Below are 14,015 nucleotides of genomic sequence, written 5' to 3'. Positions count from 1 at the left end.
ATTTTGTCGACTCACATGTGTTATCATCTAAACGCTTGGTAAATACGTAACAAAAAAAACATGCGCTTTTCGATAAAGACTCCAGTCAAAGCTGCCTAAAAAAACAGGATTTTTCATTAAGCCCCATAGAAGGCGGCTCGAATTTGGTATTAGCGATTTGGTTTGCGTACAGGTTCGCCCTGATTTTGAAAAAATTGCATATCCACCGACTTTTGATTGCATATTTACGCAAATACGCAGCTTATTTGTAGCTCTGGATAAAATACAGGTAAAAGACATGGTCACGTTTCAGAAAGCACAGAAACTTTCAGCATTAAAGTGTGACACACCACAATGTGCCCATGAAACCATTCTCCATGTCACCAAATAGGACTGTAATCTGATTAATTGAGCCATCAGGAACAGACTGTTCCCTCTGAGTACAGAACCAGAATATTGATTTTCCACCCTAGATCGACCATCAGACATAGTGTGATGTAAGCAGCCAATTGGAGTGGATATGTATAATGTATCACTATATAAACATGTGCCACAATGACACAATCTTAGAAAACAATAAATATGAAAGTTTAATTCATGGATTTTGGTATTTAACCCTAATCTTAGAAATCAACTTTATATTTAAAAGATGCAATAATAAATAAACTAAACTGCCAATCAAAAATATAAAACTTCTTAAATGAGTAATAGGATAACGTATCATAAATGGACATACAACAACAAATCTTATGTATTATACATGTATTACATGTCCCAATTCAGAGGGTTTCCTGCTATGTAAAAAAGGCCATAAAACAGACCCAATCCCAAAGCAAACGGACCCGATCCCAAACCGAAATTTCCAAAAAAATAAATAAATAAACAGCTGCGCCATGAGCGCATGATACGCCCGTCGTTCGCCAATGAAGTAGTAAGGTAATAAATAACCCTTTGAATCATTTTTTTACTTCAGTTTATTTGTATTTGAATACATGGTTTATTTTATAAGTACATGAGCATGGAGCGCCGTCTCCTTGACATTCATACCATATCTTTTTTTGAGTATATGTATGCATTTCTTTAGAGGATATGGAGTTGAAGTAAACCTGTTATAGATATTTTGACCAATAATAAAAGAGAAATGTAGATGGGTAAGTGGTAGTGTACAATCGGAATAGAAAAAAGCTCACCTTGTTCAATTTTTCAGGGATACTAAAAAAAAAAAAAAAAAAAATCCATCGAAGGATATTTGAGCTACAGTAGGACATTCAATGAAATCACGAAATTTTGACGAACAAAGTCCCATAACTCTGGAACGACAATTCAGAATTCTGTCAAAAACGAAAGGGGATCAGGGTTTATCAATATTAAGATTGTGTTGAAATTTGAAAAAAATCCATCGAAGGATATTTGAGCTACAGTAGGACATTCAATGAAATCACGAAATTTTGACGAACAAAGTCCCATAACTCTGGAACGACAATTCAGAATTCCGTCAAAAACGAAAGGGGATCAGGGTTTATCAATATTAAGATTGTGTTAAAATTTGAAGAAAATCTGTCAAAGAATATTTGACGTAGCGTACGACATTAACAGACGGACGGACGGACGCGGGGTATACCATAATACGTCCCGTCATAGACGGGCGTATAAAAAGTGTCATGATTATTATATCAATATTTTATTTCATAAACATTTAACCAAGTATATAACTATAATTTATATGATTTGGTCCTGATGTGTCAATATTTGTTGATAGAAAAACAAGAGCTGTGTTTGCGAAACACAATGCCCCCTACTGCGCTTTAAAGCCATATATTTGACCTTTTTACCTTGAAGGATGACCTTGACGTTTCACCAATACAGCCCTATGAGATACACATGCATGCCAAATATCAAGTTGGTATCTTAAATATTGGAGAAGTTATGATCAAGGTTTAAGTTTTGGGACACACACATACAATGACAGACAGACAGACAAAAAAACAATATACCCCCGATCATTCGATCCGCGGGCATAAAAATCCCCATTGTTGAAAAAAAAATCGCAAAATTTTACATTTTATCGATTTGAAAAATCCCAATTTGACCAGACTTCTTTTCTCACAATGGCTATAAAAAAACCTGCAATCTCCCACATACTGTCATGTCAGCTGCAAATGGGTATATACAACTGAGATAATCAGAAAGTAATCTTGAATTATTTCCTGGACCTCATTCAGTTATACTTGAATTGTCAAAGGGCTAAGGGATTTTTGCTGAGACTGTATTTACCAAGGCTGCAGCCCTTCTAAATGCTCGTATAACAACTTGCGGGTGAACTCCCTCCTCAATATAAGGTTTGGCTTGTTTGAGGAATTCTCCTGCCAGCAGAACAACTGATGTGGTACCATCTCCAACCTGAAACAACAGTGAAATATTATCATGTTAATAGATGAAGACTTCAAAGTTAATTCTCAATTTTTTTCTGAGTATCTATGTATATCTTTGATGAGAAGCAAAATTTGGAAAACATCTCTTGATTTCACTTAGTCTTTCAATGCAGGTTTGTTTGTTCATTAAGAGGTTTTTGCATTTTTCAACATTATGTCAGTTATATCAATGCAGTCAGTTAAACACCTCACATTTTTATTGGGTTAACTGGTTTACAAATACTTGGTGCATACAACTCACGCCAGTAACTGATGAGTGAGCCAATAGGACCCTGTTTGGTCAAGGGACAGCACAAAAGATTTTTCACAATGACACAATATAAGTACCTTAGAAATTAACACAAACATACAATGCACACCTGTTCTCCAAGAAATAAAGTTTTTATCATATAAAATTTTCAGAATAAAAGGCTTACAATATAAACAGTAGAGCCCTGTTCTTCAATAATTTATCGAAAAGATTCAGAGGCTAAATACAAGGGATTGCCACCATTTAATAACTTTTGAAGGGACCGTCAACCGCAATTGACGAAAAAAGAAAAGTTATAAAATACCGTACTTTTTTACAATTATTAGTTTATATTGATTAAAATATCACAACTGGTATATTTATAATACATTCCTTGAAAAAAGTTCATATTTTCAGTATATTCGGTAATCAAATTTTGTGATGTGAAAACGAAAGTACATCGTGAAAATAGGTGACATTCACATTGCGAAATTTTATCACTGAATATACTGAAAATATTAACTTTTTTAAGTTTTTATATTTTCAGTATATTCGGTAATAACATTTTACTGGGTATGCGTATGTGTTGAAAAAACTCTTAGTTAATTATAATATCCTTTGCATGGTAGAACTGAGGTAAAGAAACTTTAAGTGAATGGACTATGCTGTAAAAGATAATCTACCTTAATTCTTGCTATAAATTTAAAAGGAAAGAACAACTAATCACTCAGGCAGATGCTGCTGGTAATTTTCTGTAACAGTTACAACTTCAGTGTTTTTTATGGCAATTTCGGGGCCGATATATTCGGCTCCATTCCCCTCAAAAAAGAGGATATATTTTTCCCCAATGTTGTAGAAAAATCCCCTCCAGAAGTTAAACAACACAAAAAAACATTTTTTTTTTATTTTTTTTTTTAGAAAGAACTCTCTAATGATAAATATATTTCAAATTAATTTCATAAACAACTAACAAAGTATTTAACAAATTAATATGATTTTGAATTATTATAAAGAGTTATATTAAATTACAACAAGAGCACCGCCTTGCGGGAGCAGACCGCTCATCTATTTTCTTTTTAAAGGTGAAGGGACTCTCAATTTCAATCACAAAGGAGGGAGGGGTGGAGTGAAGAGGGGTGTATAGCGTGGGGGTGTGGACATTTATTACATTATCTTCCAAAAAATGCGGGAAAAAAATGCAAAAAAAAATATAAAAATTCGAGGGGGCGAGGGGGGATTCTTGGGTGCGATGGTTGGACAGTATTTCAAAAATAAAATAATAAAAATAAATATTTGTGTTTTTGAACCGTTTCAAAAAAAAAATTGGGGGGGGGGTGGGTGGGGTGGGGTGGGGGGTATAGTGTGAGGGTGTGGTGGTCATTTGTGAGATGATCTTACAAAAAAAAAATAGGGGGGGGAGGGCACGGGGGATGGTTTGGGTGGAGTCTATTGTGGTATGTCAGGTAAGAGTAGTTTTGTCAAAGTATCAATCAAATCTAATCATAAATAAAGAAGTTATGGCAATTTTAGCAAAATTTATTAATTTGACCTTGAGAGTCAAGGTCATTCAAAGGTAAAGGTAAAATTCAACTTGCCAGGTACAGTAACCTCATGATAGTGTGAAAGTATTTGAAGTTTGAAAGCAATAGCCTTGATACTTTAGAAGTAAAGTGGTTCGAAATACAAAATTTAACCATATATTCAAAGTTACTAAGTCAAAAAAGGGCCATAATTCTGTAAAAATGACAACCAGAGTTATGCAACTTGTCCTTTTACTGTACCCTTATGATAGTTTGCAAGTGTACCAAGTATGAAAGCAATAGCTTTGATACTGTAGGAATAAAGTGAACCTAAACACAAAACTTAACCAAATTTTCAATTTTCTAAGTATAACAAGAGTGCCAAACTGTCACAAGATACGCCCGTTTGAAGGTTTTGGACAACTTGATAGCTTTACCATTTGAGTGGCAAAATGATATATTTTTGAAAATTAAGCAGCACATATTTGAACTTGACCTAGATATCAATTAGACACAACTTCTGACCAAATTTGGTAAAGACAGGATGAAAACTACTTCAATTAGAGAGCGGACACCATGCTAAATGCTTGAAATGCATTAAGTGACCTAGTTTTTGACCCAGCAAGACCCATATTTGTTCTTGACCTAGATATCATTTAGACTCAACTTCTGACCAAATTCAGTGAAGATCAGATGAAAACTACTTCAAGTAGAGAGCGGACACCATGCTAAACGCTTGAAATTCATTAAGTGACCTTGTGACCTATTTTTTGACCCGCCAAGACACATATTTGTTCTTGACCTAGATATCATTTAGACACAACTTCTGACCCAATTCGGTGAAGATCGGATGAAAAATACTTCAATTAGAGAGCGGACACCATGCTAAATCCTTGAAATGCACTAAGTGACCCAGTGACCTAGTTTTTAACCCAGCATGACCCATATTCGGACTTGACCTAGATATCAACTAGATGCAACTACTGACCAAGTTTGGTGAAGATCGGATGAATACAATTTGAATTAGAGTCCGGACAAAGTGGCGCCGTTGAAAATGCACTAATTGACCCTATGACCTAGTTTTTGACCCGGCATGACCCATATTCGAACTTGGCCTATATATCAACTAGATGCAACTGCTGACCAAGTTTGGTGAAGATCGGATGAATACAATTTGAAATAGAGTCCGGACAAAGTGGCCCCTTTGAAAATGCACTTATTGACCCTATGACCTAGTTTTTGACCCGGCATGACCCATATTCGAACTTGGCCTAGATATCAACTAGATGCAACTGCTGACCAAGTTTGGTGAAGATCGGATGAATACAATTTGAATTAGAGTCCGGACAAAGTGATGCCTTCCGCCCGCCCGCCGCCCGCCCGCCAAGGGGTTTCACATAATACGTCCCGTATTTTATACGGGCGTATAAAAAGGGCACATAATTCTGTCAAAATGCCAGTCAGAGTTACAAAACTTTGCCTGCACAGTCCCCTTATGATAGTTAGTAAGTGTTGCAAGTATGAAAGCAATAGCTTTGATACTTAACCCTTTTCCTGATAGACCCCTTATCTGATTTGCCACCCCAGGCCATAACCAGTCCTGCTGTTCTGATAACAGTGACTCCATATACAGCTGATAAGCTTGACTACACCATCTCAATATGGTTATTGGGAAAATAATGGAAACATTCTCACCTGTTACACCTGTCTTGTTAGGCTTAATTTTCACTTAGTTGCTTGCATTTCACATCATTTGTGTCAATGTAAATATTGTAGAGAAATAAATTCTCCTTCCAACCATATAAATTTTAAGTCTGTATTCTAATAAATAATATGAGGATATAACAAGTAATACAAGCGTATGCGAATGCAACAGGAAATGCAGTGAGAACCCCACCTTAAAATATTGAATTGTATACTGAAACATTCGGCGATAAATCTTTTGATTTGTCGGCATTTTGTTTCATTTCAGACTCCATGCAGTTTAACGATCATAATCTCTGTGCTTTATTACCCAAACTCGTTAGTTTCTGGACACATGTGCTACTGAAAATAGCCACCGCGATTGCGTTTTATGGCCCAAACAAGCCCAAAGTGTCTAGTATCCCGTGTGTTTTATCCCTAAATGTTAGATAAGCACGTGCATGATTAATTATTATGTTGGTCAGTACAAAAGGCCTACTGAAAACCGCCGACTGCGTCTTTGTTTTATTGCTCAATCAAGCAGCGATAATCCAATATCCTGTGTATTACAAAAACACCAACTTTAGATAAGCACGTGTCGTCTGTTAAAACCATGATTTTATATGTCAGTAAATATATCGAAGTAATTCTCGTAAATGATCTCGGAAACGGGACTTGCTTTAAACATTTATTATTACGATATTAATTTTCAAAAGATAAATGAGAACCAAAAAAACATACACAGACAACATAAAATATAAATAATTATGACAAATTAAATGGAAAAAAACATTGGGTCTATTTTCGAAAAATCACTTTTACTAGCAACCCCGATAAAAGCCGATTCCTTATCAGTTCAATGGGAGAAAAGCGGAAAAAACCAATACCACTCTTACTAAATGATCAATAAAACCATTATTTTATTATATAAATCAAAAAAATAAAAAGTTATTAAAAGAAAAATGTTTTATCTTTCTATTCATATAAAATTCATTTTATTATTATTTCAGGGTGATAAGTAAATATGTTGTTAATTGAACAAATTCAGGGCAGAAATATCGCTATCGCGTAATGCCGACTTTCGGACTACTTGCATAAACAAGTGTGTGTTTACAATTCAAATGCGGATATTCTACACATCATGAATATTTATGAGATTGACATCATCTTGTTCACGACTGAATAAACTTTACTACAATGCATTCAAAATTTTCATAGGACCACCCTACGCCGAGAAAATAGTACCCGACTTTGACGATGAATAAAATTACTTCCGATGGACCAAACACAATTTTGAACATAGTTATAAAAACTAGAAAGTCTAACTTAAATTTTGATACCAAATTTATTTTCCGCAAATGAGAATTAGGTACCCGCATCTTTAAACAAAGACGCGCATTTATACAATTCGACCTCGGTTGACCTCTGCAGAGGGAGGCGCCATTTTTGTTTTGCTTCGCTAATCGTTATCGTTTGTGACGATCTGAATTAATTAAACCATACTCGCTTAAACTCTACAGAAAACAAAAGAAAAGGTTTGTTATGATCATTTTCGATATTATTTGGTTTGAATTATGTTTAAATAATATTTTATAAATATTAAAACCAGCTTTTCGCTTTGATGGCAATGTTCGCTTTTTTGACAAAAAAAACACGCGTAATAATTAAGTTATGTCACTTAATATAACAGTCCCGTGATATGCTTCCCTCAAATGAACGCATTGAAATGGTTGATAATAACAAATTGAATCGAAATAGATCAATAACTGCGTTTTTCTCTAAGTATTTACGTAAAATAATGGATTGTTTGAATTGGGTACGAACCTAAATTTTTTTTAAATCTTGTTCGCACCATTTTTCGAGATTTTGCAAAGATGTCAAATCATGAAGGATAATACCAAAAATGATGTTTTATATGTATTTTATTTGTAAAAATAGATATTTTGGTATGTTTTGTTATTTTTTTTAGAGTGTCTGGCTGTGATGAAGGTGTAAGAGTATCCAGGTGCCTTCTGCAAGGATGTGGGACTCTGCTGCAACTCCATCATAAGACATAACCAAGCAATTTGAAAAATTCCAGTACATTGACAAATGAAATTGTCATTGAAATATTCAACCGATAAAAATGATGCAAATCAGAAGATATGGAAAGTTGTTTTCTTGACGACTTTCAGACTATAAATATTATAGAGAATGACTTGAAACATGCAGAACAAAATTCTGCCTCATAATGCTGTAAACAATTATCCACCATGTAGTTGCCATCATTCTTCCTGATATTCTTCTTGTTCCTAGACAAATAAATTCCTTTTATACCCAAGAACAGTCAAACAATTGAATTCCCTCCCTCCCCAAAATGCCATATACCCGGTACATGTGGCAGCCACAGTAGAAGTTTTCAAAATCCTTACTCCAGTGGCTGTCATTGTACCACTTATCCATCTGGAGACACTTACAATGTAAATAATTATGAAATCACACCCAACTGAGCACCTTTGTACAGTTTTTTCACCCCTTAACCTTTATGCCACCCTCTATTTAGAAGGAGTGCTGTATCAGAAGAAGACTACATAACTGTAAAATGGTAACAACTGGTACCCTGGGTGTGTTGTAAAAAAAGAAGGCAATGAAATGAAAGTGAATTTCATGACAGCATGTAGACAACAAGAGTTCCGCGGTCGGAGATGACCGCATTGAAGCCGGTTTTTTTATTTAAATGACAGGAAAGTACCTTTCGTGTTTTTGTCAATGCAATACTTAAATTACTGAAATATTGTTCAAAGGTCAAAATGAAATGTAAGTACTTTTCCAGTGGTCATCTTCTAGTACTGGCCAATCTTTATTTCAAGTTTGAAGACTCTAGGTACAAGCATACCAAAGTTATAACATGAAATAAGAACTTTAACATTTTTACATTCAAGGTCACAGTGACCTTGACCTTCAAATGAATGACCTTGAAATGTCCAGTGGTTACTTACTAGTTCTGGCCAACCTTCATGTCAAGTTTCAAGACTCTAGGTCCAAGCATACCAAAGTTATAACAACTTTAACATTTTTACATTCAAGGTCACAGTGACCTTGACCTTCAAATGAATGACCTTGAAATGTCCAGTGGTTACTTACTAGTTCTGGCCAACCTTCATGTCAAGTTTCAAGACTCTAGGTCCAAGCATACCAAAGTTATAACAACTTTAACATTTTTATATTGAAGGTCACAGTGACCTTCACCTTCAAATGAATGACCTTGAAATGACCAGTGGTCATCTGTTAATCCTGGCCAACCTTCATGTCAAGTTTGAAGACTCTAGGTCCAAGCATACCAAAGTTATACCATGAAATAAGAACTTTAACATTTTTACATTCAAGGTCACAGTGACCTTGACCTTCAAATGAAATACCTTGAAATGACCAGTGGTTACTAACTAGTTATGGCCAACCTTCATGTCAAGTTTCAAGACTCTAGGTCCAAGCATACCAAAGTTATAACAACTTTAACATTTTTTATATTGAAGGTCACAGTGACCTTGACCTTCAAATGAATGACCTTGAAATGACCAGTGGTCATCTGTTAATCCTGGCCAACCTTCATGTCAAGTTTGAAGACTCTAGGTCCAAGCATACCAAAGTTATACCATGAAATAAGAACTTTAACATTTTCGAGCACGCCGCCACCCCGCCCGCCCGCCGGCCCGACAACATCAATCTATAAGCCGAGATTTTTTCGAAAAAAATCCGGCTAAAAAGGAGTGTTTGCTTTGTCAGTGCGAGCAGATATCCATAGTGTAAAATTTGAGTTAATTCTAGACTGGATGGTTCCTGATTGTTTGAAGAGTGAAATTGGAAGACAATGGCTGGCTGTTTTCCAAACATGAGAAATATCAAGCATCATACGGACTGTACAAAAAGGACCTACTTTGAGAAATTGTGTATAGTTTAAATGTATTGAAATGTTTTATTGAATTTTCCTTTTTGTACACACTTGACATTATTGCCGTTAGTTTGTTGAATGTGGTAAGACTTAGTTAAGTTATTAAAGATTTTTATACTTTCAACGAATATATTGTGGTGTTATGCTCCTCGACAAAAAAATACATAAAATTGGCACTTTTTAAATCAAAATTAGGGTACTATATCAATTTCTGATCAACAAATCAATGCTTTTATTGAAATCTACAGGAAAAATGCCATCAGTATGCCAAATTTCAATATGATACCATGTATAGAAAAAATTATACAGAAAAAAGAAGCCAAATTTTATAGAAAGCGGGTCCGCGAATCGACACAAAATGTGAACGCTTTTAATAGGCATAATTTTCCCCAAAATGGCATTTTTTCCGAAGATTCAAATTACCATAACTTTGGATGTAGTAGAGATAAATTAATAATTCAAACTGATCTGAGCAGTATTAAATGAGATCTTTAATATTATATCAAAACATTTAAGATTTCTGTGAGTTGAATTTTTTGATGGGGTTGCTACTTTTACTTTCTCACAATTTCCAGAAAATGACTTGTACATATTGCATAAAATCTAAATATAGATGACGCTGTTAATTGGTCGTTGTAAAAGAATATTCATGAACTGTACACGGCACTTTGTGTGCAATCAAATACAGTACAATAATTGTTGCAATATTTAACGAACTAAAAATGATAATGATACAGGGTTTATTTCTTTTATTTTATTCAAGGAAATGTATAAATCATTTGCAAGATACCCCGATACTTAAATGGAAATTCAATACGAAGCTTTTACGTTGTTGTCTGCGCTACGCAGTTTTTGTGTATAAATAAATACACCCACGCCTATTTTCGCGCGCCTTTTGTCCAAACAAAGACTTGACACGAAAATCTCATGGGCATATACATGTATTTATTTCTGGCTACAATTTGTAACAGAACATTAACTGTACACGATGCGCGCACACCACATTAAGTTATTTACGCGTGTTGGACTACCCTTGTCCCGATTGGACACCAATTTCATCAAATCTTTAAATATAAACATATGCCGAAATTCATGTGATACTTGAGAAAAATGTCCGATGTTTGTGTTAATAAGTTTTTTTAGCACTTTTGTCGTCAATATCAATCAAAATTTGCATTTGAAAATGGACATTGGGAATATACGGGATTATCGGGTAATGAATAGACACGGACAAATTTGCATGTATGCGGTAATCGATAGAGACGGTAATAAACACATGTATCGGGGAATCGATAGACTCGGGATTATACGCATCTATCGGGGAAAGGGTTAAGGAATAAAATGGCCCTAAACACAAAACTTAAACAAAATTTTCAATTTTCTAAGAATAAAAAGGGCACATAATTCTGTCAAAATGCACGCCAGAGTTATCTTACTTTGCCTGCCCAGTCCCCTCATGATAGTAAGTGTACCAAGTTTGAATGCTATAGCATTGATACTTCCTGAGAAAAAAGGACCTAAACGCAAAACTTAACCGGACACCAACGCCAAGGTGATGACAATAGCTCATAATTTTTTTTCAAAAAATAGATGAGCTAAAAATAAAATTGGGGGGGGGGGGAGGGGGGGCGTGGGGGATGGTTTGGGTGGAGTCTATTGTGGTATGTCAGGTAAGAGTTGTTTTGTCAAAGTATCAATCAAATCTAATCATAAATAAAGAAGTTATGGCAATTTTAGCAAAATTTAATAATTTGACCTTGAAAGTCAAGGTCATTCAAAGGTCAAGGTAAAATTCAACTTGCCAGGTACAGTAACCTCATGATAGCATGAAAGTATTTGAAGTTTGAAAGCAATAGCCTTGATACTTTAGAAGTAAAGTGGATAGAAACACAAAATTTAACCATATATTCAAAGTTACTAAGTCAAAAAGGGCCATAATTCCGTAAAAATGACAACCAGAGTTATGCAACTTGTCCTTTTACTGTCCCCTTATGATAGTTTGCGAGTGTACCAAGTATGAAAGCAATATCTATGATACTTTAGGGGTAAAGTGGACCAAAACACAAAGCTTAACCAAATTTTCAATTTTCTAAGTATAAGGGCCCATAATTCCGTCCAAATGCCAGCCAGAGTTACATAACTTTGCCTGCACAGTCCTCTTATGACAGTTAATAAGTGTTGCAAGTATGAAAGCAATAGCTTTGATACTGTAGGAATAAAGTGGACCTTAACACAAAACTTAACCAAATTTTCAATTTTCTAAGTATAAAAAGGGCACATAATTCTGTCAAAATGCCAGTCAGAGTTACATAACTTTGCCTGCACAGTTCCCTTATGATAGTTAGTTAGTGTTGCAAGTATGAAAGCAATAGCTTTGATACTTAAGGAATTAAATGGACCTAAACACAAAACTTAACCAAAATTTTCAATTTTCTAAGTATAAAAAGGGCACATAATTCTGTCAAAATGCACGCCAGAGTTATCTAACTTCGCCTGCCCAGTCCCCTCATGATAGTAAGTAAGTGTACCAAGTTTGAATGCAATAGCATTGATACTTTATGAGAAAAGTGTACCTAAACGCAAAACTTAACCGGACGCCAACGCCGACACCGACGCCAAGGTGATGACAATAGCTCATTTTTTTTCCAAAAAATAGATGAGCTAAAAACGGAATTCCAGCACAAACTGGAAATCTTTTAACCCTGTAAGAAGTCTTGTAAGAAAAATTCACTGTACCTCAGCATCTTGCGATTTTGCAATATCAACCAATGTTCTGGCTGCGGGATGAACAATATCCAATGTCTTCAAAATTGTTGCACCATCATTTGAAATGGTTGCTTTGCCTGTAAAGAAAACTTAGGTTAATATTCTAAACTTAACACACAGAAAATCAACTGTGAAAAATTCTGAAATCAAATACTTAAAAAATAAAAACATTGTCAAAATTCTGTTGCTCATATTAAGTACGGAAGAGCTGTAGCATACCAGCTCAACTTCTTCTGTTTTCGTCCATTTATTTTTTATTTTTTACAGAACAAAACTTGTTGTTTTGTCGAATATTTATTTTAAACATTTCAAGAATTTCTATCATACAGCCTCATTGCAGGCTTCCTGAAAAGGCCGGACCGCCCGTCTTGTCCGGGAAAATTCTTTACGGTCCGGCGAAGTTTCTAATATCGCCGGTCCTTGTGACAGGCCAATAAAAATTATAACTAAATACTAATACTTGCCAAAAGAACCAAAGCACCCAATAAGAATCACTCTTCGTGAATTTCGAGCCTTTATGTCATTAAGAACACTAACGTGTCACTAGTTCTTAAGAGTGCTCTCCCTTTGTTTTTGTTTTTTCGAAAACGTAAATTTCATTGATCCAACATATTACCATCTATCCAGCGATTTTCCTCCTTCTTTATAAAGTACCGGTAAACGGTACTTTCCCAATCGAACGAAAATTCCCAAATTCCCAAAACGGTACTTTCCCAATAGAGCGAAAATTCCCAAATTCCCAATCGGCATCTGGAAAAATTCCAATCAGCGTCCGAATTTTTTCTCAAAACGATAGAAAGTTTCGTAAAAAACCAACTTTCGGCGAGCGAACAAAGAAAATCGTATAGTTGTGTGTAACCACGCGCTCGATTAATTTCGGGTTTTATTATTCAGCGCATTCAATCAATAGAGTTGTTCCTGTTTCCAGTTCTTTTGCCAGGCAGCCAGCGTACTGTTTTACGTCGGTTTGTAACCTTATCGTAGTTTGAAATGAGTCATAATAGCAAATATTATGCCAAAAAACCAATTGGAACCATCTATCACAGGACACATTGACAGCAATAATGATGCTGTGCAGGGAGGGATGCAAGCAACTGAGTGATGATCAAACATCAAAGATTGTTGAAATTTTCACAAAAATGAAAGAGACATTGCTTTAAAAGAGATTAAAACAACTAGTAATTGATTTGGTGTGTTCTTTATAATATTTTGTTATTTATATAAACTTTATAACTTAATGGTCATTAAGGCATGCCTGCAAATGATTATTTAAATGGGTATGTTCAATTAAGTATGAACTGTATGATGTATTCAATAAGACCCAAACTTCACGACGCGATTTTCCCAATTTCAGGATTTCACGACTCGATTTTTCCCAATTTTGAGGATTTCACGACTCAATTTTTCCCAATCGGACCGGTACGGGTACTTTTCCCAATTGGACAAGGAAAATCGCTGCTATCCAATTACAAATTTTG

The 14,015-nt window shown here is 35.1% G+C and overlaps 1 protein-coding gene and 1 long non-coding RNA gene across 4 annotated transcripts in view; both read right to left on the bottom strand.

Moving 5' to 3' along the window:
- Positions 1-14,015, bottom strand: part of LOC127871160 (T-complex protein 1 subunit eta-like) — a 98,142-nt gene that overhangs the window by 22,342 nt on the left and 61,785 nt on the right. For all 3 annotated transcript variants that reach the window (XM_052413893.1, XM_052413891.1, XM_052413892.1), the window contains exons 3-4: positions 12,508-12,614; positions 2,254-2,379 (exon numbers count right to left, since the gene is read on the bottom strand). In XM_052413893.1, coding sequence (XP_052269853.1) covers positions 2,254-2,379; positions 12,508-12,614 — 233 coding nt within the window. The remainder of the gene's footprint in view (positions 1-2,253; positions 2,380-12,507; positions 12,615-14,015) is intronic.
- On the bottom strand, positions 8,670-9,509 carry LOC127871161 (uncharacterized). The gene is made up of 3 exons (XR_008045166.1): positions 9,388-9,509; positions 9,227-9,241; positions 8,670-9,065 (listed from the first exon to the last, which is right to left on the bottom strand). It is a non-coding gene; the product is annotated as an uncharacterized LOC127871161 (long non-coding RNA).

The sequence above is a fragment of the Dreissena polymorpha genome, chromosome 3 (assembly GCF_020536995.1).
Source record: "Dreissena polymorpha isolate Duluth1 chromosome 3, UMN_Dpol_1.0, whole genome shotgun sequence".
NCBI classification, from domain to species: domain Eukaryota; kingdom Metazoa; phylum Mollusca; class Bivalvia; order Myida; family Dreissenidae; genus Dreissena; species Dreissena polymorpha.
This window is presented reverse-complemented; position numbering and strand designations above follow the sequence as displayed.